Source organism: Taeniopygia guttata, chromosome 8 (assembly GCF_048771995.1).
Source record: "Taeniopygia guttata chromosome 8, bTaeGut7.mat, whole genome shotgun sequence".
Taxonomy (NCBI): Eukaryota; Metazoa; Chordata; class Aves; order Passeriformes; family Estrildidae; genus Taeniopygia; species Taeniopygia guttata.
The window spans coordinates 939794-959384 of NC_133033.1; the positions used below are offsets into that span (position 1 = coordinate 939794).

Consider the following 19591-nt stretch of genomic DNA (forward strand, 5'->3'; position numbering starts at 1 on the left):
GAATGTGGAGGTTTATGGGACTGCTGAGAAGGACATGGGAGTGCTGGTGGATGAAAAGCAAGAGAGGGCTCTGGGGAGACCCTGCCTGGCAGGGAGCCACAACTGCAGTTATAAAAGTCTTTAACTTTTATAAAAGTTTTAACTGGCAGAGGCTGGAGTCCTTCCTGGAAGTTCCCTGCTCCTTTAGAAACAGAGATTTTCCATCTGCAGATCTGTACCTATGGAGGGAGGCCCTGATCTCTCTCTCTCAGCTCAGGGGCTGATGCTGGGGGCAGGAGAGCAAGGCTGTTTAAAAATAAAAACCCAAACCCTCCCTAAAAAAAGCCCCCAGCCTCCCTCAAGAAAAAAGCAGAACCCCAAACCCAGAAGAACCCATCCAGGCTGAAATCTCCGGGAGGACTGAACAGAGTTCAGTGAATTTCAGGCTCCTTTCCCCCTCCCTCCCTGGCAGCTGTTCCCAGGCTGCTCCCTCAGCCCCAGCTGAGGCCAGGAACTGCTCCCTGCATCCCTTCCCCATAAACTCTGGGATTCACAGAGGGCCGAGAAGAGGCTGTAATGAAAATGCAGGATTTTATTTAAAAAATGACCAAGAAAATGCCCTTGCAGAACGCAGCAGCAGGAGCCCGTTCCCTCCCCTCCGGTCCCGCTCCCGCAGCAGAGCCCGGCGGGACAGGAGAGGGAAGCCTGGATTGCACAGGTGGAGCAGTTTCCAAATCCAACAGCATAGTTTGGTCTTTATTCTAACAAATGATACAACCCAAAGTGACTATGAGTGAAGGGAAGGGAAAACCGGGGAGCGGACGACGGGAAAACCAAGAGAGGTGGCTCGTTTTCCATGGGAGTTACAAACTGTCAGGAAAAGAAAAGTGAAACTGCAGCATTACAGGAATTGGTTAATCCGGATTAAATAACGCAGTTCTCCTGGCGGGAATTACAACTCAGGAGCAGAGACGTGAAATGACAGAGGGTGGCTGGGGATACCAAGGGGATCCGGGGGGATTCCAGCACAAACACATGGGGGCAGGACGAACGGACTGACCGCAGGAACGGGGAATTGCTGTGCTGGGAGTGCAGTGCCTGGACAGCAGCTCCGGGGAGGAAATCCAGGCTGTTCCCTTTGCCACGGGCCAGAGCAGGAGCTTGGAAGACCAGAGGAACAGTTTGGTTCAGAAACAACCGCGGGATCCTTCCGCAGTGAGGTCGGAATTGGGTTGAGCAAAGTTCCCGGTTGTCTTTTAAGAGCCATAAAAAACCTCAGGAAAAAAAGAAGTGGTGGGAGGGGAGCCCCAGCCCCGACCCCCCAGGAGCAGCAGGATGGGATTCCCACCAGCCTGGCCCAGCTCCCTTCTCCTCCAGCCCTGGACCCCGACTCCAGCTGGGGTGTCCTGGTCCCCCCGACATGCCCAGGCCACAGGGATCAGCTGGAGCAGCTGCACGGACACATCCATGGATCTGCTCACTCCCAGGGACCAAACCCTCCTGCAACACCTGGCCCGGCCTCCAGGAAAACGGGAAAAGCCGAGGCGAGGCTCTGCTGGATCCATGCTGCTTGGAAAAGGGATTTCCCAGAGCCAGGGGAGAGGGGAGGGATCCTGTGCCCCAGGCTGGGGCTGGGAACACCCCCAGACACATCCAGGCCCACAAACATTCCCTGTGTCCATGCAACACAACCCAGTGACAAAAACAGGCTTTAGTGGAGAAAACATGGATATAAACATGGATCTCAACGTGGGCAGCCCCTCGGGATCCACAGGCTCAGCCCAGTGTCCCGGACTGAGAATTCCTGCAGTGCACCCATTAGAAATGCCCAGGTGTCCCTACGTGTGAGAACTCCTCACCTGGAATGTTCAGACAGGAAACACATCCCAGGAGGAGGGAAAAGTACTGAGAGCAGCACCAGGAGCCCACGGGGCTGCCCTGGGAGCTGAGGAACAGTCCTGGGAATTCCCATCCCTCAGCTCCACAGGGAGAGCAGGAGCAGCCAGGATTTCCTGGGGTAACCCAGAACAAGGACAGCCCCAAAGCTGTGCCCACATTCCGAGGCAGGACAAGCCTTAGGAGCAGCCCCTGGAAGTGTCCCAGGGAGCAGCCGTGTCCTGGGGGTGAAAATCTCCCAGGTCTGCAGCCAGAGGCCACAGGAACCACAGGAACCACTTCCAGGACCTGCCCTGGGCTTTGGGCAGACAGCCCGCGCAGGGGACAGAGCCACAGGAGCCTCCATCCCACAGGAGGCCGCTCAAAACCCTTTTTGTTTTCCAGTTCCAAGCCCAGGATCCACCCTGGGATCCAGCAGTGGCTGCACTGCCCAGACCCCACAGCCCCAGTGATGCTTCCATGGAGCCAGGGATGAATTTGGGATGACCAAAAATAAAAAGAAAAACCCACAGATCCTCCCTGCACCACTGAGCAAAGGGAGCTCTGACATTCACCTCGGGGAGGAACCTCTCGCCTTCACTGAATTCCCAAGGAATGGGCACCTGGCCCAGGTCCTGCAGCTACACAAACATCCCAAAGGGACCCCGGGAGGGGACAGGGGACCCTGGGAGGGGACAGAGCCCTGCGCTGCCCCACAGGCACTGATCAGCCCCATAGACATCCCCAGTCTGTCCCAGAGGACCCCACCTGCCTCCCAGGAGCAGCACTGACGGTGTCAGTTCATCCCAGAGGTGTGAAACACGTCAGGAATTCATCCTCACTTGGGAGAACAAGTTCCATCATTCCCAGAGGATGCTCCACACCTGCCCTGACACGGCACTGGCAGGAGTCATTTCCCTTTGCTTGTTTTCCCTAAAGTTTCATTTTGGATTTGAGTTTGAATTAACAACAAAGCTGCACTGCTCCCCTGTCCCAGCGCTTCCCTGTTCCCAGGTTCCCAGAGCTGCTGGGAAAGGACCAACCCCTGTCCCACTCCAGTGCTCCTGGACTTTGCTGACAGCGATTCCCTGGGTCTCCTCCACGTCCTTCCCCAGAGCAGCCTCTTTGGGATGGATCAGAGATTCCAGCAGTTTGGAATTCCCTGCTCTCAGGTGTGCCTGACACCTTGCCCTGTGCTGAGCCCCTCCCTTGTCCCTTATGCTCAGCACAGCTGTTCCCTCCACTGAGCATCAATGATCCTCTTCATTATAAACTTTGATCCTTAACTCTATGGAATTCCAGAAAAGTTTTACCTACAGTGCACAAAGAATATAATTTGGAAAATATTTACATTTTTGTACAATGACACCACAGCACTTGAATCTAAATTTCTTCATACAAGCAAATAGCACCATCAGCCTTCTGCACAAATCTTGCCTAACAAACCCCAAAAAGGTGGATTATTGTTAGATGAGGAGACTGGAACAACTGGGAATGGGAATAAGCTTGAGGAGCTGGAGTATTGAACCACCCATGAAGGGGGGCTGGACAAGATGAGCTTTAAGGTCCCCCCACCCCAAACCAGTCTGGGATTCTCTGTGATTTAAACACCAAGAGGCAGGAACTGAACGTGGGAACACCCCAGTGAAAGCTGAGCACCACGGTGGCCCCCAGGGAAAGCTCCTCCTGCAGGAAAGGGGCAATGCCCGACATTTCCCAGCTCCCACCAACTGACCTGGTGGTGCTCGGCCTTTCTGGGACACCTCTCCCAAGTGAGGGTGAAATAAAAGATTACCAAGTGCCATTCCTGGCCAGGCAGCCCTGGAGTGCTCCCCAGGGAGCAGAGAGCAGGGAGCTTTGGGGGAATGAGGGATCAGGCAGGGCCAGCACCAGGAGGTGCCTCTCTCCCTGCAGAGTGCAGCCAGCTCTGCCTGGGGCGCAGGAGGAAATCCAAGTGCCAGTGGTGCCCATTTGGTTCATTCATCTACAGCCAAGGCATTCCTTCAGGATACCTTCCAACATTCTGTGCCTGAGCTGGGAGCTCAGGGAGCACGGCAAGGACAGGGGGAGCTCACCTTGCCCCCAGCCCAGCTCGGTGCCAAGGTCCAGCAGTGCCTCGTGGATCACCACAAGTGTAGAAAATTTAAAAACCAGCAGCTCCTCCCAGCTGGGGGTGGCAGCTCCCAAGCCAGGAGTGGCTGTGCCAAAGGGGATGGCAGCAGGAGGCTCTGGGAAGCTGGAGCTGGAGGGGCTGGATGCCCAGGGCAGTGCCAGCACATCCACACTGCTGCTCCCTCACGAGTTCATCCCTTGCTGTGCCCCACGGCTCTGCTCTGCTGTGGGTGCAGCCGTTCCCTGGCCCTGGGGTGCCGGGCTGGCCCTTCCCAGGAGCTCCCAGCCCCTCAGAGGTCCGGGAAGCGGCTGGGATCCTCCTTGTAGTCGTCGGGAATGGTGAAGATGGAGTCGTGGAACTCGTCGTAACGGAACTCCTGGAAGGTCACAGTGGCCGTGATGGTGGGGAACACCGGGATGTCTGCGGGGACAGGCACGGTCAGGGCACAAGGGACAGCCAGGGATGGCACCAACCCCACCCCTGCGAGGCTGGATGGGGATTGGAGCAGCCTGGCATAGTGGCAGGTGTCCCTGCCCATGGGAATGGGAGCAGGAGCTGGAATTTGAGCTCATTCCCAACCCCAAGTGCTCTGGAATGCTGTGCAAACATGGCACAGGAAGAGCACAGCCCAGCTGCTCACACAGCTCCCTGCACCTCCAGAGAGCCTGCAGCCCTTAGCAAAGGGGCTACTGCTTCTGGGGTCATCTATCCCATGGAAAAACTGACCTCGGACATTTCCATCTGCTACAAGTGCAACACTTTTCTATCTTTCACTTAAATCTATCACCAGTAATCCTTCAAGAACAGGAAACACGGGAATGTTACAAAACACTCCACACTTGAGATCCTTCCCTAATGCAGGAACAATCCAGCACATCCCACTGCCCTTGGAGCAAGGCCCCAGCACTTCTGTGCTCCTCAACTCTCCAGCAACACATTCCCAGGTGAGAGCTCTTCTCCAAAACTCAAAAAAAAAAAACCTTCTGAACATATTGCAAGAAAAAATGCACATGTTTAGGTCTGGATTGGATATTTGGGAAAATTTATCTTGGAAAGGGTTTTCCAGCTCTGGAGGAATCCCCATGCCTGGAGGGATTTCAAAGCTGTGTGGATGTGGCACTTGGGGACATGGGGCAGTGGCAGCCTTGGCAGTGCTGGGGAATGCTTGGACTCAGTCTTAGAGAGCCTTTTCAACCTAAAATTCTGGATATATAAAGCCCCAGGAGTTGCTATGTGCTCTTACCTAATTTGACAGGAAAGCCTGGTGGAAGCTTCATTTGAACAAATTCTCTAAGTTTGTTAAAGTGCTTGAAGGGTGCAATGACTTCTAAGACATTCAACAACCTGCAAAGGAGAGCAGAGCCCGTGACAGATCCTCCTGCCACACACACCCTGTCCCTCTGGAGCAGGAAAACATGATCCAAAGGGGACAGAGAAGGCGACAGTGACATCATCCCCCTTCTCCATCCCAGGGCTTCAGGGTCACCCCACATCCAGAATTACAACACACCAACACCAGGATAGCAATTCCTTGTCCTCATTTTCCACAGGAGATGAGGGATGAGGTACCCACCCCCTTCTCCTGGACGTGTGGAACTGACCTGGCTTTGCACTGGGTCAGGGGACACAATTTTGTGCTAAAATTTATTATGGGGAAAAAATTATTTCAGAATTCTGTGGGATCAGGCACCAGTTGCTGGTAACCCTGACCAAAACTCTGCTCTTATCAAGCCAGGTAAGGGTTTGGCTCTTCCCCCAGCCCCAGCAGCTCCCAGTTTAAGGAACTCCTTGCTCAACAGCCTGACTGCACTCCCAGCTCCCATTCCTGGGGATCTGGGGGGTTCTGCAGCTCATGGACACATTAAAACATTCCCAAAGGAATAACTCCCGTGGCTGGGAGCTTCGACTCACGATTCGATTCCTAAGGGGAATTCCTGGCTCATTGCTATCGTGGCTTTGAAGGTTTTCTTGCTCTCCTTGCAGACCAGCTCCCTGCCCAGGTGAGGAGCTCTGTGAGGGAGAGGCAAAGTCAGTTTTTCCCAGGGAAATCCTGGGTTTAGAGGAAGGAAAACAGACTTGGGTTGGAAAACATCAGGGAGGAATCCCTACTTTCAAAGGGTTTGCTTTATTGTAAAGCTGTGCAAAATAAAGATGAAAAAACCCTTAATTTACATTACACTGAGCTCTGCTAAACCAGGAGACAAGACAAAAACAGGAAAACTATTCCAATAGAATAATTCCTCATAAACATGGTGCTAATAAACCCAACAGGGAGTGTTTATTAACCACTACCCATGAATGCCCATGGCAGGGGGTAGAACTGGATGGGCTTTAAGCCCCTTTCAACCCCAAACATTCCAGGATTCCCTGCCCAAAGCTGAGGCACCGACACTGCTCCCACACACAAGGATCACTTCCCACCCCTCTGGAGAACAAACACCGAGACACCAGACCCAGGGTTCCTCCCTCCCAGAGGTGTCCCTGGCATCCCTGGCAGACCCAGCAGCACTCACTTGCCACTCTCTGCAGAGATGTACTCCTCCCAGGAGATGGTGTTGGGGGACGGCGGCGTCAGCGACTGCCGGCGCACGGGCTGTGGGATAAGCACAGCTCAGCTCAGTGTCCTGCCCTTCTTCTGCCATTCCCACCTGGAGCTGCTGCTCCTGCTGCCATTCCCACCTGGAGCTGCTGCTCCTGCTGCCATTCCTACCTGGAGCTGCTGCTCCTGCTGCCATTCCCACCTGGAGCTGCCCTTCCTACCTGGAGCTGCTGCTCCTGCTGCCATTCCCACCTGGAGCTGCCCTTCCTGCTGCCATTCCCACCTGGAGCTGCTGCTCCTGCTGCCATTCCCACCTGGAGCTGCCCTTCTTCTGCCATTCCCACCTGGAGCTGCCCTTCCTGCTGCCATTCCCACCTAGAGCTGCCCCTTCCTGCTGCCATTCCCACCTGGAGCTGCCTTCCTGCTGCCATTCCCACCTGGAGCTGCCCCTCCTGCTGCCATTCCCACCTGGAGCTGCCAGCCCCTGCCCTCAGCCCCCACTGAGGTGTTTGGCCTCCAAGGGTATTTTCTACAGGACTGGGCTGTGCTGCTCCACCTTAACGAGTTAATTCAGGGCTCCCAGCGCCAAGGCAGCAGCTCCAGCTCACACAGAAGTAAATTAATCACTTTAAAAGCTCTGTGTGTGTTCCCAGCTGAAGCCTGGCTCGTTCTGAAGAGCTCTTGATTTCCTGGTGCTAATCACAGGCTTCCTCCCATTTTAATGAAGCTCAAAGGAGCACGATTGCCTTTCTGGCTTCCCTTTCATTCCCAACAATCAACATTGGGTCTAAAAGAATCCAAAGTTGATTTGCCACAGCCAAACCCCTCATCTCTTCTAAGAGACAAATTAAGGCTGAATGCCCAATAAAACCACAGAAATCCCTCCCTGTGTGCACTAATCAGGGTAATTCATTAACGTATCACCAAAATTATACTTGTGGGTCATGTTTATGATTTTTAGATTATGCCAATCAAAAGAAAATAAAAACATTATCTATGTATTTTGCACCATGAGGAGTGGTGTGCAAGATTCTTCTTCCACACCCTGGGCAGAGTTTATCAATTATACCTCGAAATTCTGCTCCATGAGGTTTCCCCCTTTGCTCAGGCTCTCCATGATCGCTTTATTCCGAAGGATGTCCTCCTCACTGAGATGTTCCCTTCTTTTCCTGGATTCCAACACAAGTCCATTCACCAAGTAGAAATCTGCCAGGAAGTTTCCTACTCTTTCCTGCATTAAAGGAATCGGGACATCAGCGACTCACAGAAGATAAAATAAAAACATTTTGATTCTTGTGTATCAAGTAATAAGGGAATCAATGAGGGAATTTGGGGATTGAGCTGGAATTCCCCCAGCCCCCCACATGGGCTGGCAGTGGGCAATCCCAAAATCCAGCAAGAACAGGTACTTCTCATGAAGGGAAGCTTTAAGACAGAGACTGTTGAAGAATTTGAGTGAAATCCTTTTCCAGAGCACTCCCATCCCTGTCTTACTCCAGCAAGAATGCACAGAATCCTTCCTGCACTCTCTGGAATCAACCTGCAGAGATCAGAGCCTCCTGCAACAAAACCATTCCCAGCACAGTCTGTCCTCCCCCTGCCCATCAGGTACAGAATCTTTCCTCCTCCTTTCTCCTGCTGAAGGCAGTCCAGCAGACAGATTCCACATGGAATGAACTTGTGATCACTGGGGATGCAGGGAGAGGGATTATTTCTTTGTCCTGAACACCTTATCCTTTCATAATCCTGGACTGGTTTGGGCCAGAAGGGACCTCAAAGCCCACCCCATTCCAACTCCCTGCCATGGGCAGGGCACCTTCCACCATCCCAGGCTGGCCTTGGGCACTTCCAGGGACAGGGCAGCCAGAGATTCTCCTGGAAATCTGCTTCAGTGCTTCTGGCAGTGCCTTTCCCTCCTGCCTCCTGCCCAGCAGCAGGCTCTGAGCTCCTCTCCCACTCACAGTTTTGTCCTCCCTGAAGAGCCACCCCGTCTGGGCCCGTGTGAACGTGATGGATTTGGTGGATAAGGTGGCAGAGTAAATATCACTGCTCATCAAAATGTCAACCTCCTCTTCTGTCTCCATCTCAGATTCCTGGAAGAAAAATTCCAAAATCCTCAGAAGAACCTAACAAACAGCAATTGCTTCCTCTAAAGATACACCAGTAAATACAAATCCATAAGCCTTGTCCTTTGGATCTTTTCCCAGAAGCAGCATTTCCTGAATTTTCAAGCGGTTTTATAAAACCGCTGGCCAAATGGTTTCCAAATAGTTTAATCTTGAATATTAATGTGAATAAAGCATCCCAATGGGATTTATGCAGCAGCTCAGCAGCCACACCCTTTCCACAGGCAATAATCCATCTGCTTAAGTGATTGGGGGATAAAGCTGTAATTAAAGACTTGACTAATTACAGGGGGTCCAGTGAGTCAGACCCTCACGCTGTTATCAGCTGAACTGGCCACGGAGTGACTAAAAGGAGGCAAAGCAGAGGGAACAGCTCTGAAAACCCACCTGAGGACACCCAAGTTAAGCCCAGTGGAAAGATTAAAAGCAGCACATCGTACTTTAAACCACATCTTTCCAGTCTGTTCCCATTCCAGCTTTTCCTCAACCAGAAATCTGGATTCAAAGCTGGTTTCCCTCACAAAATTCGATGTCACCTTCACAGCTCAAGTTGGAACAACTGAGGTAAAAATTCTTTGGTTTGCAGTTCTCTGGGTGTTTCTGGGACTACTTTTTTTTTATACATTCCCAAAAAAAGCCTGGGATGTGTCCCACCCTCTTCCCAGAGCTTTACCTCGTGGTGTATTCGCTGGTAAACTTTTTGCTCATTGTCTAAAACTACAAAAGATTCGGAGGGTGCGGCGTCACCGTTAAAAATGAAGCTTAAATCCCCTCGTTGGCACTTCATGTCAGTAAAGTCTATCAGAGTTGTGTCCAGCCTGTGAAAACAACCCCAAATTTCACAAAAGTGACCCATAAACGCAGGAAGAAATTCAGCTTTCAAGCAGGAAAGTTAATTTTTTTAATGGCAAACAAGCACATAAAGGGCTGAGTTTTCACAGGATTTTCTAAGTAAAGCCTAGATGCAGAAATCAGCAAAAAATTGGTATAAAGGTAAAGTTTTCTTCAGAAAATTGTATTTAATACTGCCAGCATGAGGAGGGGAGAGGGAGAGAATTTATTCAGTGTCACACACTGAGAAACAACTCCTCAGCAGGGTCCTGACTTGAGTAGCAACACCGGGACATGATCCAAAATCTGAAAGTAATTTTTAAAAATTTTATTTATTTTCATTGCTATTTCTATTTTTCTCCCTCACCAACACCAAAGAAATGGTCCTGCAGACCTGAGTATCTGGAAGAAGATGGAGCTAAGACCATGGATCTCTGTAGCAATTCATATCAGTATTGCCAGAGCATTTTTTTCTCATAAAAAGGTGGTTAAAGAACCTGAACTGGGTGACTTCACCTCTGCGTGGTGAGGGATTAAAGCCTCATAGATTTGCCTCTTATTCCAAGGAAAAACCTTGGAATTTATCTATTTATCTGTTAATCTATATATTTATCTATTTCCCCTCAGTTCAGGCCTCATACCGGCAGAGCATTCAGAAATGAAAAGGAAAGCAACAGCCCCGGACTCAAATTTCACTTTACACACCCGAGCTACCCCTTTATTAGAATAAAAATTACTACAGATTGAATCTCCAGGATCATATTCTTGCCTCTTTGTTTTAAATTTCGGTCCTTAAAGCAAATGCCAGAAAATACGTTTGATCCAAACTAAAAAGAGCTGAGCTTGGAGAGACTCCTGAAACCACCTACTGAGTTTGAGAATTTGTCACATTAAACACCTTGAAGAAAGAGATTATATCACTTTTCTCTTTTAACTACAGACTGGAGCAGCAACACTTCCCCACAAAAGACTGGAATTTATGTGCAATTTTGTTATAAATACCCAATCTCTGTTTTTCACTGGCACATCTGGTAGATAAAGCCTTATCCAGCTGAACTGCTCTTGCTCTATATTGTTATATTCAGCTCAAAAGAGATAATCAGAGAGCCTGAAATTCCAAGGCTCAATGCTGTGTCATGGATGTGCCCAGGCTCCCCAGGAGTTCTGTCAGGCTCACTGGGATCCAGCTCTTCCCTGGCACAGAAGTATTTGGGTACAAAAGCAGCACTCACCTGATATTTATACCTTGTTTGTGTATTTTACATGCATCAGAAGGCAGAATTCGGGAAAGTAAAGGCACTAAAGGAGGGAGAGAAAAGACAGTCAGGGCACTGAGATCCCTCTGCAAAGTATTCCCATTAAAACCATTCCATCAGTTTGATTCTGGAGGTGTTTTAATGCAGATACAGCATTTTCCATCATCATCTCAATCAAACACAACAGCAGGGGTATTTCTATTTGATAAAATTGATTTTTTTTTTTGTAATTGTAATTGCACACTCTGCTTACAATATCAGAAAGAATTTGTATTTCCAATTTTTTTTTTTTTTATAAATATTCATAATTGTGGCTTTTCATAGTTTGAATTCTGGGATTTAACAGTTTATATCATGCAGCAAGGGAAAGCCTGGCTCCACTTAAAGCAGAACAGCCACAAGCATAAGAAATGGTCCAAAGTATTAATATTAATCACTAAAATAATAAAACACACAAAGTCATGGAATCCCAGACTGGTTTGGATTGGGGATCATCCCATCCCAGCCCCTGCAATGGGCAGGGACACCTTCCATGGCCCAGGTTCTTAAAGCAAAGAACTACTTCCCCTCCTTACTGAGTCACTGATGAGAGAATTCAGCTCCAAAAGTGAATGAGCAAAAATAAATCAGGAAGAAGTTGTGTGTCCTGTCCTCAGGACTCAGATCTCCAGCACTGCACTGTGACTGCTCCAGCACAAAGCAGAGGAGAACAAGTGTGCTGCAGGCTGATTGCTTTATCTCCCTGGGGAAGGGACATGGAAGCACTCACCCCAACTTTGAAAATCCCAGTGAAGCTCTAGATAGAAGTCACCTAGCTGAGAAGAAAAGAAGAAAGTGTAAACAGCTTTTCAGGCTAAACAACTGTAACATTTGCTGGAAGACAGGCAGAAGTTGTATTTGGCAAAGGAAACTTTCTCTAATGTTGTACTTGAATTTGCACTGAATTTAAACGTCACTGAAGCTTTAGCTGCAGCAGAATCAATAATGACAAAATGATGTAACTCATTTGAACTCACATTTTTAATAGTTTCTTAACACTAATTCCACCATCAAGCCCTGGATTGCAAAAGATTTATTGTAAACATGTGCTTAAAAAACACCTATGGAGCTCTCTGCTTGCTTTGAGTGAACCCAACCAATCCCAAGGAATTAGAATTAATTATACAATAATTAATGAGTCAAGTTTCGGGCAGGAGTATTGCAAAGATCAATTGCCACTGGCCTTGTGGAAATGTGCTGAAGTCACCAGGTCAGACCTCCTGTGCCTCCAGAGCACGTGTGAGCCAGAGCCAACCCCACCATGAGATGCTCAGGGATCACAACACAGCTCAGCTTTCACAGGGACAATTTAACTAATTTTTGATAAATAACTGGGTTTCTACAAATTGCTGTCCCCAAACTGAGCAATATTTCACTGTGCCCAAGGGGAATTGGCTGCTGGATGCTGATGGAGAATGAAACCAAAAATCTCCTCCATCACTGGGCAAGAGTCATTTGGGTACTGAACAGACCAGGAAATTATTCATTGACACAGGATTAAAGAAAGCCTTAAAAATCTAATGGAATAGAGATTCTTTAACTCTGAGATTGCAATGATGATGAGCAGGCTGCCTTACACAAACCTTATATTTGAATTTCTAGAAATAAATAGAATTCTGAGACCCCTTAAAACAGAGCCAAGATTGCTTTTAAGAGCAAAAAGATTGGTTAAAAACCCGGAAAAACTTCCTGGCAGTTTCCCAGAGTGTCCATAGTCAGAGCACAAGCCACTGCTCTCCACCCCATCTGGTTGTGTCAGCACAACTCACCTCTTTCAGGGCTTTTAATAACCGAGGTCGCTTCTCTTCAACACTTTCCCTGGACTGCTGCTTGAGCTTCCTCAGGAGTGCTGAAACTACACAGGAATTAATCCATGAACTCTGTTTGTTTGGTAATTATAGGTGAGTGTGTCTTACTTGAGGTCTTAAACCCAACAATGCCATGGAACATTTCATCAGACCTGAGGAATTAATCCCAGTTTACAGGAACTGCACATTAACCTGCTCGGATCATCCCAGGAAGGAAAGCCTCAATAATTGTTTGTAAAACAAGCTATAGAATCATGTCAAAAGGGTTTTTACACAGGTATCAGTAAATATGTGGATACAAATATAGAGAGCAACATCTACTCCACTGAGAAAATCAGTAGTGAGGAGATGACATGAAAATGTTGTTGGTAGATTATAAACTAGTGCATTAAATATTAATAATACATTTATGTGTGTAATATATAGTGAGTTTTCTGCTATAGGAATGCAGACTATATATATAGGAATGCTATATAGGTATTACCACACATGTAATACCAAATACCATTAACACTTGGTAATACCAAATACTATTAACATCCACCAGTGAGTAACAGCAGAATAATTTTCTTTTGCTACTCCATGTCTGAGGTGAATAAATAATATTTGAATAATACATAATATATAAATTATCTTTTCCCACAGGCCTCTTGAGATGCAGCCTAAAAGCCACATCGGACTGGCACGTGATGCATGAACAAACCTGTGAGCACAGGGAGCAGGCCAAGGAGATGATCCCACCCAGCCCAGACCCGTTTGGATCCTTCAGTGCCATTCCAAACCCAGAAAATGCTCGTGCAGAGCGTTCCCACTGCCCTCAGTCTGAGCAGAGTTAACAGTCTGCTTATGTAACCCAGAGCAACTTCTTATCAAGGAAATGGATGTGCCTGATCGTGTGCAGATATAAAATGTTCAGCTGATTAAGAGAAACCCTTCAGAGAGCTGAAAGAGGGCTGGGGGAAAAATAGCTCAGCTTGAGAGCTCTGCTTTCCTGTTCTGAATGAGCCCCAGTTTGGGATTAACTGGCAAACTGGGATGAATGAAGAGGTGCTTACTCATCTGTCTGTCTCCATAGCTGATGGCTTCGGCCAGAGGGCTCCATCCCTGAGCGTTTTTCACCTTTACTGGAGCATTATGGGCTAAAAGCAGGTGGGCACATTCTGGAACAAAATATCCACAGTTATTTACAGTAAAAGATGCAGCAGGAGCAGTCACAATAAAACTCTACCAAAGCAATGCATATCAGAGATATTACACAGATTATCAAAACACATATCTGGGTTCTGACTCACTCTAACAAAGACATTTATGCAAGTACTTCCAGCACTTCCCTGTTCAATATTACTGTAAAAATAATTGGTGATCAGCCACCAATTATATAACACTGAAGAGACCTGTCCTTCCTGGAATGTGGAGTTTGCTTTTTATAATATTTCTGCATGTCAGATACACACACCAGTATGGAACATTTATATTTAATGCATGACATCATCTCTCTCTGCTACACAGACAAAGCAGAGAAATACCTCAGGGCCTTCATCCCTCTCCAAGGGGTGAATGGATCATGGGGACACAGATCTGGGGCAATTTCCATCAGGTGGAGGGGAGGCTGAGGAACCAACACATTCCTGGGTGCCAGAACATCCTGGGGAAGCTGGGATTTAAAGAGGGCAAACAGGCACCTCTGTTCCAGGAAAAACTCTGAGGTGGTGTGGAACCAATAGCTGCATTCCCCATCCACAGGTGGACATGATGGTGGAAAAACTGCAGGAGACAAGGAGGGGTTCAGAGTTCCCATGTGCTCCTTGGAAATGGTTCTTCAGTTTCCAGCCACAGGGAAACCTCAGCACGTCACCGAAGCCACCCTGAGCTGTGTGGAGGTGATGCAGCAGGGCCCAGCTGTCTCACCACCAAGACAGGGACTTCCTGGGTTATTTTCCTGCCACAGGTGCCACAGGAAACTGCACTGGTCACTCCAGATGGAGCAGCTGTGAGTCAGTGGCAGGCTGAGTGGCTGGGGAGGCAGAGATCCCTCCCTGCTGAACACACTGGCTCCTGTGGGGATAAACAAAGGCCCTGACTAACCCAGCCAAGGGATTTTTATGGCTCCTTAAACAGTGCCCAGGACAGGAACATCACTCTGCAGGGAGCAGGCAAACCAGCTTGGAACCACCAGCCAGATTCCATTTCCAGTTCAATAAACGGGCTGGGAGAGCTGGGGGTGCTCATCTGCAGAGGAGAAGGGTCCAGGAAAGGGGGAATGGCTTCCCACTGCTAGAGCGTAGGGTTAGGTGGGATATTGGGAATAAAGCTCAGATTTCTTTTCCCTTTTCTTCTCCTCCAAATCCATGTGGCATCTTCTTTCCAGAAAACCTCACTAGCTTGAAACACAAGATCACATTGAGGAAAATGGAAAAAAACCCTTTTTTCCTCTGGCCCCTGAATCTTCAGGATCACCGAAGAGGTAACAAAACAAATGGTTCTACCCACCTTTATGTCCCAACATCACAGCAAGATGTAAAGGAGTGTTTCCTAAAAGAAACCATAGAAATAAAAATATGAGATTAAAGTCACCAGAATCCACTGCAATCCCTTCCTTAGGAAACTCCAGTTCCTGCTCTAACCCACCAACACCCACCAGAGGAGTGACATTTGCTGGATTATAACTGTCAAAATAAATATACTGAGACACATTTCATGGGCCAAGAGAGGCTTTTTAATGATATCTTGAAACTCACTCCAGGCAAAGAGGTCCAGAGGTGTGTTTGAGAAAAACACAACCCCTGTGCTCCTCCTGGGCTGAAGGGTCTGATCCCTTCCCAGCCTGACATATCTGGGTTAAAAGCTACTCACAGAAATGATACTGATTAAAAATTTAACAGCCTGTTTTATTAATTTTTCAAAGACTGAGTACTCATCTTTTACAACTACAGTACTGGGCATATTGAGAAGGAACAGCACCTTCACTACAAAGCTGCCTTTTGGTTGTTTCCAAAGAAAGCTTTGGAGGTGATCAGCAGCCTCTCAAACCTGTCCCCATTTTCCTGGCAATGCTGTGACACAGGTGGTATTCTTGTTGTTAAATATTCACTCTGAGGCACCCAGAGCTGTTTTTCCTGGATTAATGCTGCTACCAGGCTCATGACACACTTTATTTAGGCAGCTTAAGGATGTAAAGTTCTTCCATTTAACTGTATTTTGCACATTTAAACATCTTCTTAGAGCAGTCAAGAGAAAAAAAAAATGCTGGAAAACAAATTCCTTGTGCAATTCTAACACACGCTGTGGGTTGAGAGTTATTCTCTAATTCCCACTTTGTCAGCAGGAGGACCCTGCTCTGTGCAGAGGATGTGCTGCACACCTGGGAGAGGCTGCCACACGAATGCCAGCACCAGGGAAATTTGGATGGAGATGGGAATTCTGCCCTGCTTGCTCAGGAGGGGCTGTTCAATGTGTCCTGCATCTCATCCTTGCAGGACACCGGCAGCATCCTGGGCAGCCACAGCCCAGCTCATTATACACTAACCCAGCTCAACTCCTGCTGCTATTAATAGCTGTTCCAACATCTGGGAGCCAGCACAGCACTGGGAATCCTGGATGCTGCCAGGCTCTGGCAGGGCATGGAAATAACCTTCCTGAGGAAAACGTTTCAGAGGGAGCCACCCTGTGTGCCCAGGAAATGCAAATTACGTGATCCAAGGGGAAACACTGTCAAAATCAGGAGTCACAGAATGGTGAGGGCAGAAAAGCCCTCCAGGATCACCAGGGCCAAGCTGTGCCCAATTCCCACCTTGTCACCAGCACTGAGTGCCACATCCAGCCCTTCCTTGGACACCTCCAGGTATGGGCACTCCAAACCTCCCTGAGCAGTTCCAGTGCCTTTCCATGGAGAAATTCCTGCTGATGTCCAACCCAGTTGTCCCCTGGCCCAGCCTGGGGCCGTTCCCTCTCCTCCTGTCCCTGTTCCTGGAGCAGATCCCAAACCTGGCAGGAGCTGTGCAGAGCCAGAAGGGCCATGAGCCTCCTTTGCTCCAGGCTGAGCCCCCTCAGCTCCCTCAGGGATCCCCCGGCCCCTTCCCGGCTCCCTCAGGGATTCTCCAGCCTCTCCCCAGCTCCTTCAGCCTCTCTTGGGGCACCAGACCCTTCCCAGCTCTGTTCCCTGCCCTGGACATGCTCCAGCCCCTCAGGATCTTTGCTGGACTAAGGGCCTCAAAACTGACCCCAGGATTTGAGGTGAGGCCTCATCAGTGCCCAGCACAGCCACAGCCTATTTTCCCAAGAAATCCATGCTCCAGGAGCTCCTGGAATCCTGCCTGTGCCTATCCAGGTGGCCCAAAACCACACCTCAAACACAGCACCTGTCCCCACACACGTGTGGCCTTTCACCTCTGCTGAGGTACCTGCACACCTGCAGGGAGCCAGGGCTGTTTTCCAGCTGTCTTCCAGAAAGAGGATTTGTCTGTTCAGGATTTAAGCTATTAAATGCATGTTATAATCAAACCAAAAGTCATCTACTAGGTGTACCTACAGGCTTCTCCCAGGAAACTCATTGTTTGGGAATAATGACACTGGCCTTCCTCTGGGCAGCGATTTGGAGGTTAATTTAGGAAGCTGGATAGGCACTCAATTAACACTCAATTGCTTTTAACAGAACAGCAGGAGTCTCCCATTCCACTGGATTTGGCTTTCCTGCACTGAACCAACAATAAAACAGGCTTGGATTATTAACAATAAGTTCTCTCTCCCCTCTGTCCAATCCTTAGCACATCCCGGGATTCCTCTGGCTTATTTCTGAGCGAATCATCAGCTGGAGTATCCCCCAAATAATTCCCAGTTCCAGTGTGTGTAAACAAGTGACAGATGGAATCAGGCAGGAAGAAAACAACAACAGGGAAATGTTACTCAGGCCTTTGGAATGTCAAGCCATCAAGTGGTTTGTTGTGGGTTTGTTTTTTTTTTTAATAGTTCAAGCAAAAACTTGGAGGGAGATGATGAGTCAGAGATCCCCAAAGTGTCCCAACTCAGAACAGAGCTGGGAAAGCAGGGAGATAGTAATTAGAGATTTATATATGGATTAAAAAAGGATGGAATCAATGTGTGTGATACACACTGAGGGTGACAGCGCAGCAAAGAGGGATCAGGAAGTGCCTTCAAGGAAAGATTTGGAGCTGCTGCGTTGCTTGAAGGGGAAGTGGAGGAGGAACAGGGAGAAGCAGCAGCAGGAATAGAGCGAGTGGGAAAAATCCTCCCCAAGTCTGCTGCTTTCATTCTAGCAGGACTTGCTGGAATGAAGGTGGCAGGATAAACAGATCTGTAGCTGGATTTGGAGCCCTGCCCTTAGGAAAGCGCTGTGCCAGTTGTAGGGAACACTCCTGCCCATCCTGGCTGGCAGCTGAGCCCTGTGTTACTCTGCAGCCCCCAGTGCCACCACAGATACAGCTGGAATTGCCAATTCCATCATTCCTGCCATCGTGCCAGCCCCAGAGATCCTCCACCTTCGTGCTCCTTTTGAACTTGCAGACCACAATCAAGCAGAGTTGATCTCCTTATCAGAAACACAACACAAGCATCCCCTTTATCACAACTTCTCAGACACCACACACGTGGAACTGGGAGTTCTCCAGCAGAAATGGATCATGTTACTCTTGAAACAGCTATTAAAAATAGAGATTAAAACCAACCATGAAGGTCAAGCTGATCCCCCAGGCTGATTTATTTGTTAACAGTATAAAATAGCCCCCAAATTAAAACGTTTTGAAATGTCCTGGCGAGACATTCAATATTTACAAATTTCAGAGCAGCACAAGGATCAGATTCCATCTCTGCCACTGCTGTGGACAGAGCAATTACAGAGGAGCAGCTGAGAACAACTCTCTCAAAATCCAGAACCACAGCATTTAAAAAGAAAGGGGGGAAAAGGATTTATTTTTGTTGCCTGGGGTAATATCAAAAACTGCTCTGCCAACAGTCAAAGGAACCGCTCAGCATTGCCCAAAGCAAACAGGTGACAGCTCAGACATCCTGAAAAAGAATTAATCTTTCAAATGCTGTGGGGCCTTGGACACAGAGCAACACCGGGTCAGAGGCAGCTCTGCCAGCACAGTGCTGGTACTGAAGCTGACAGCGCTCATTCATATTACGAAAATCATGGAATTACGGAATGGTTTGGGTTGGAATGGACCTTAAAACCCATCTCTGCCATGAGCAGAGACACCTTCCAGTGTCCCAGGCTGCTCCAAGCCCTGTCCAACCTGGCTTTGGACAATTCCAGGGATCCAGGGGCAGCCACAGCTGCTCTGGGCACCCTGTGCCATGGACTGCCCACCCTCCTAGGGAACAATTCCCAATTCCCAGTATCCCGTCCATCCCTGCCCTCTGTCAGTGGAAGCATTCCCTGCGTCCTGTTCCTCCATCACTCGTCCACAATCCTCCCTAAAGAGGATTCACACACCTTTATGAAACTCCCAGCGAATTCCCTATTTCCCGCTCCAGCATCCCCCGCCTCACCGGGACGCGGCCCGGAGCCCCGGAGCCCCGGATCCCGCCCCGGTGCATCCCGCTCACCGTGACTGTCCTTCTGGGCGATGCCCTGGGTGCGGATGAGCGCCGAGAGCCGCCGCACGTCCCCCTTGAACACGCACTCGTGCACGGGGAAGGGGCCGCGCTCGGGCCCGGCGGGGGCGGTCCGGGCCGGCGGGCGGTGCCGGTGCGCGCCGGGCCCGCGGTGCCCCCCGGCCCGCCCGCCCTTCCCGCCCGTGAAGGCGCCCCCGGGCGCCGCGGCCGCCTCGTCCTCGCCGGCCGCCAGCAGGTCCCCGTCCTCCTTGCTGGGCTTGTGGTCCCTGCGCAGCGAGCGGAGCTTCTCGCCGGTCATGGCCGGCGGGAGCGCTCGGAGCCCGCGGGGCCGGGGCCGGTCCCGCCCGGAGCGGCCACAGCTCCGCCCGCGCCTCACGGGCCTCGGCTCCGCGCCGCCATCTTCGGCCGCCGCTCTCGCGAGACTGCGCCGCGCCGAGACTGCGCGGGAGGAG

At 49.5% G+C, this 19591-nt stretch overlaps 1 protein-coding gene across 1 annotated transcript; it reads right to left on the reverse strand.

Annotated features, from left to right (window-relative positions):
* Positions 1-551: 551 nt before the first annotated feature.
* Positions 552-19575, reverse strand: ANKRD13C (ankyrin repeat domain 13C). Its single transcript, XM_030279499.4, has 13 exons — positions 19131-19575; positions 15057-15098; positions 13622-13726; positions 12528-12613; positions 11489-11534; positions 10696-10762; positions 9306-9450; positions 8468-8599; positions 7576-7737; positions 6481-6560; positions 5879-5977; positions 5211-5311; positions 552-4387 (listed from the first exon to the last, which is right to left on the reverse strand). The coding sequence occupies exons 1-13, from the start codon at positions 19435-19437 to the stop codon at positions 4257-4259; spliced, it is 1503 nt and encodes a 500-aa protein (XP_030135359.2). The 5' UTR covers positions 19438-19575; the 3' UTR covers positions 552-4256.
* Positions 19576-19591: the final 16 nt, after the last annotated feature.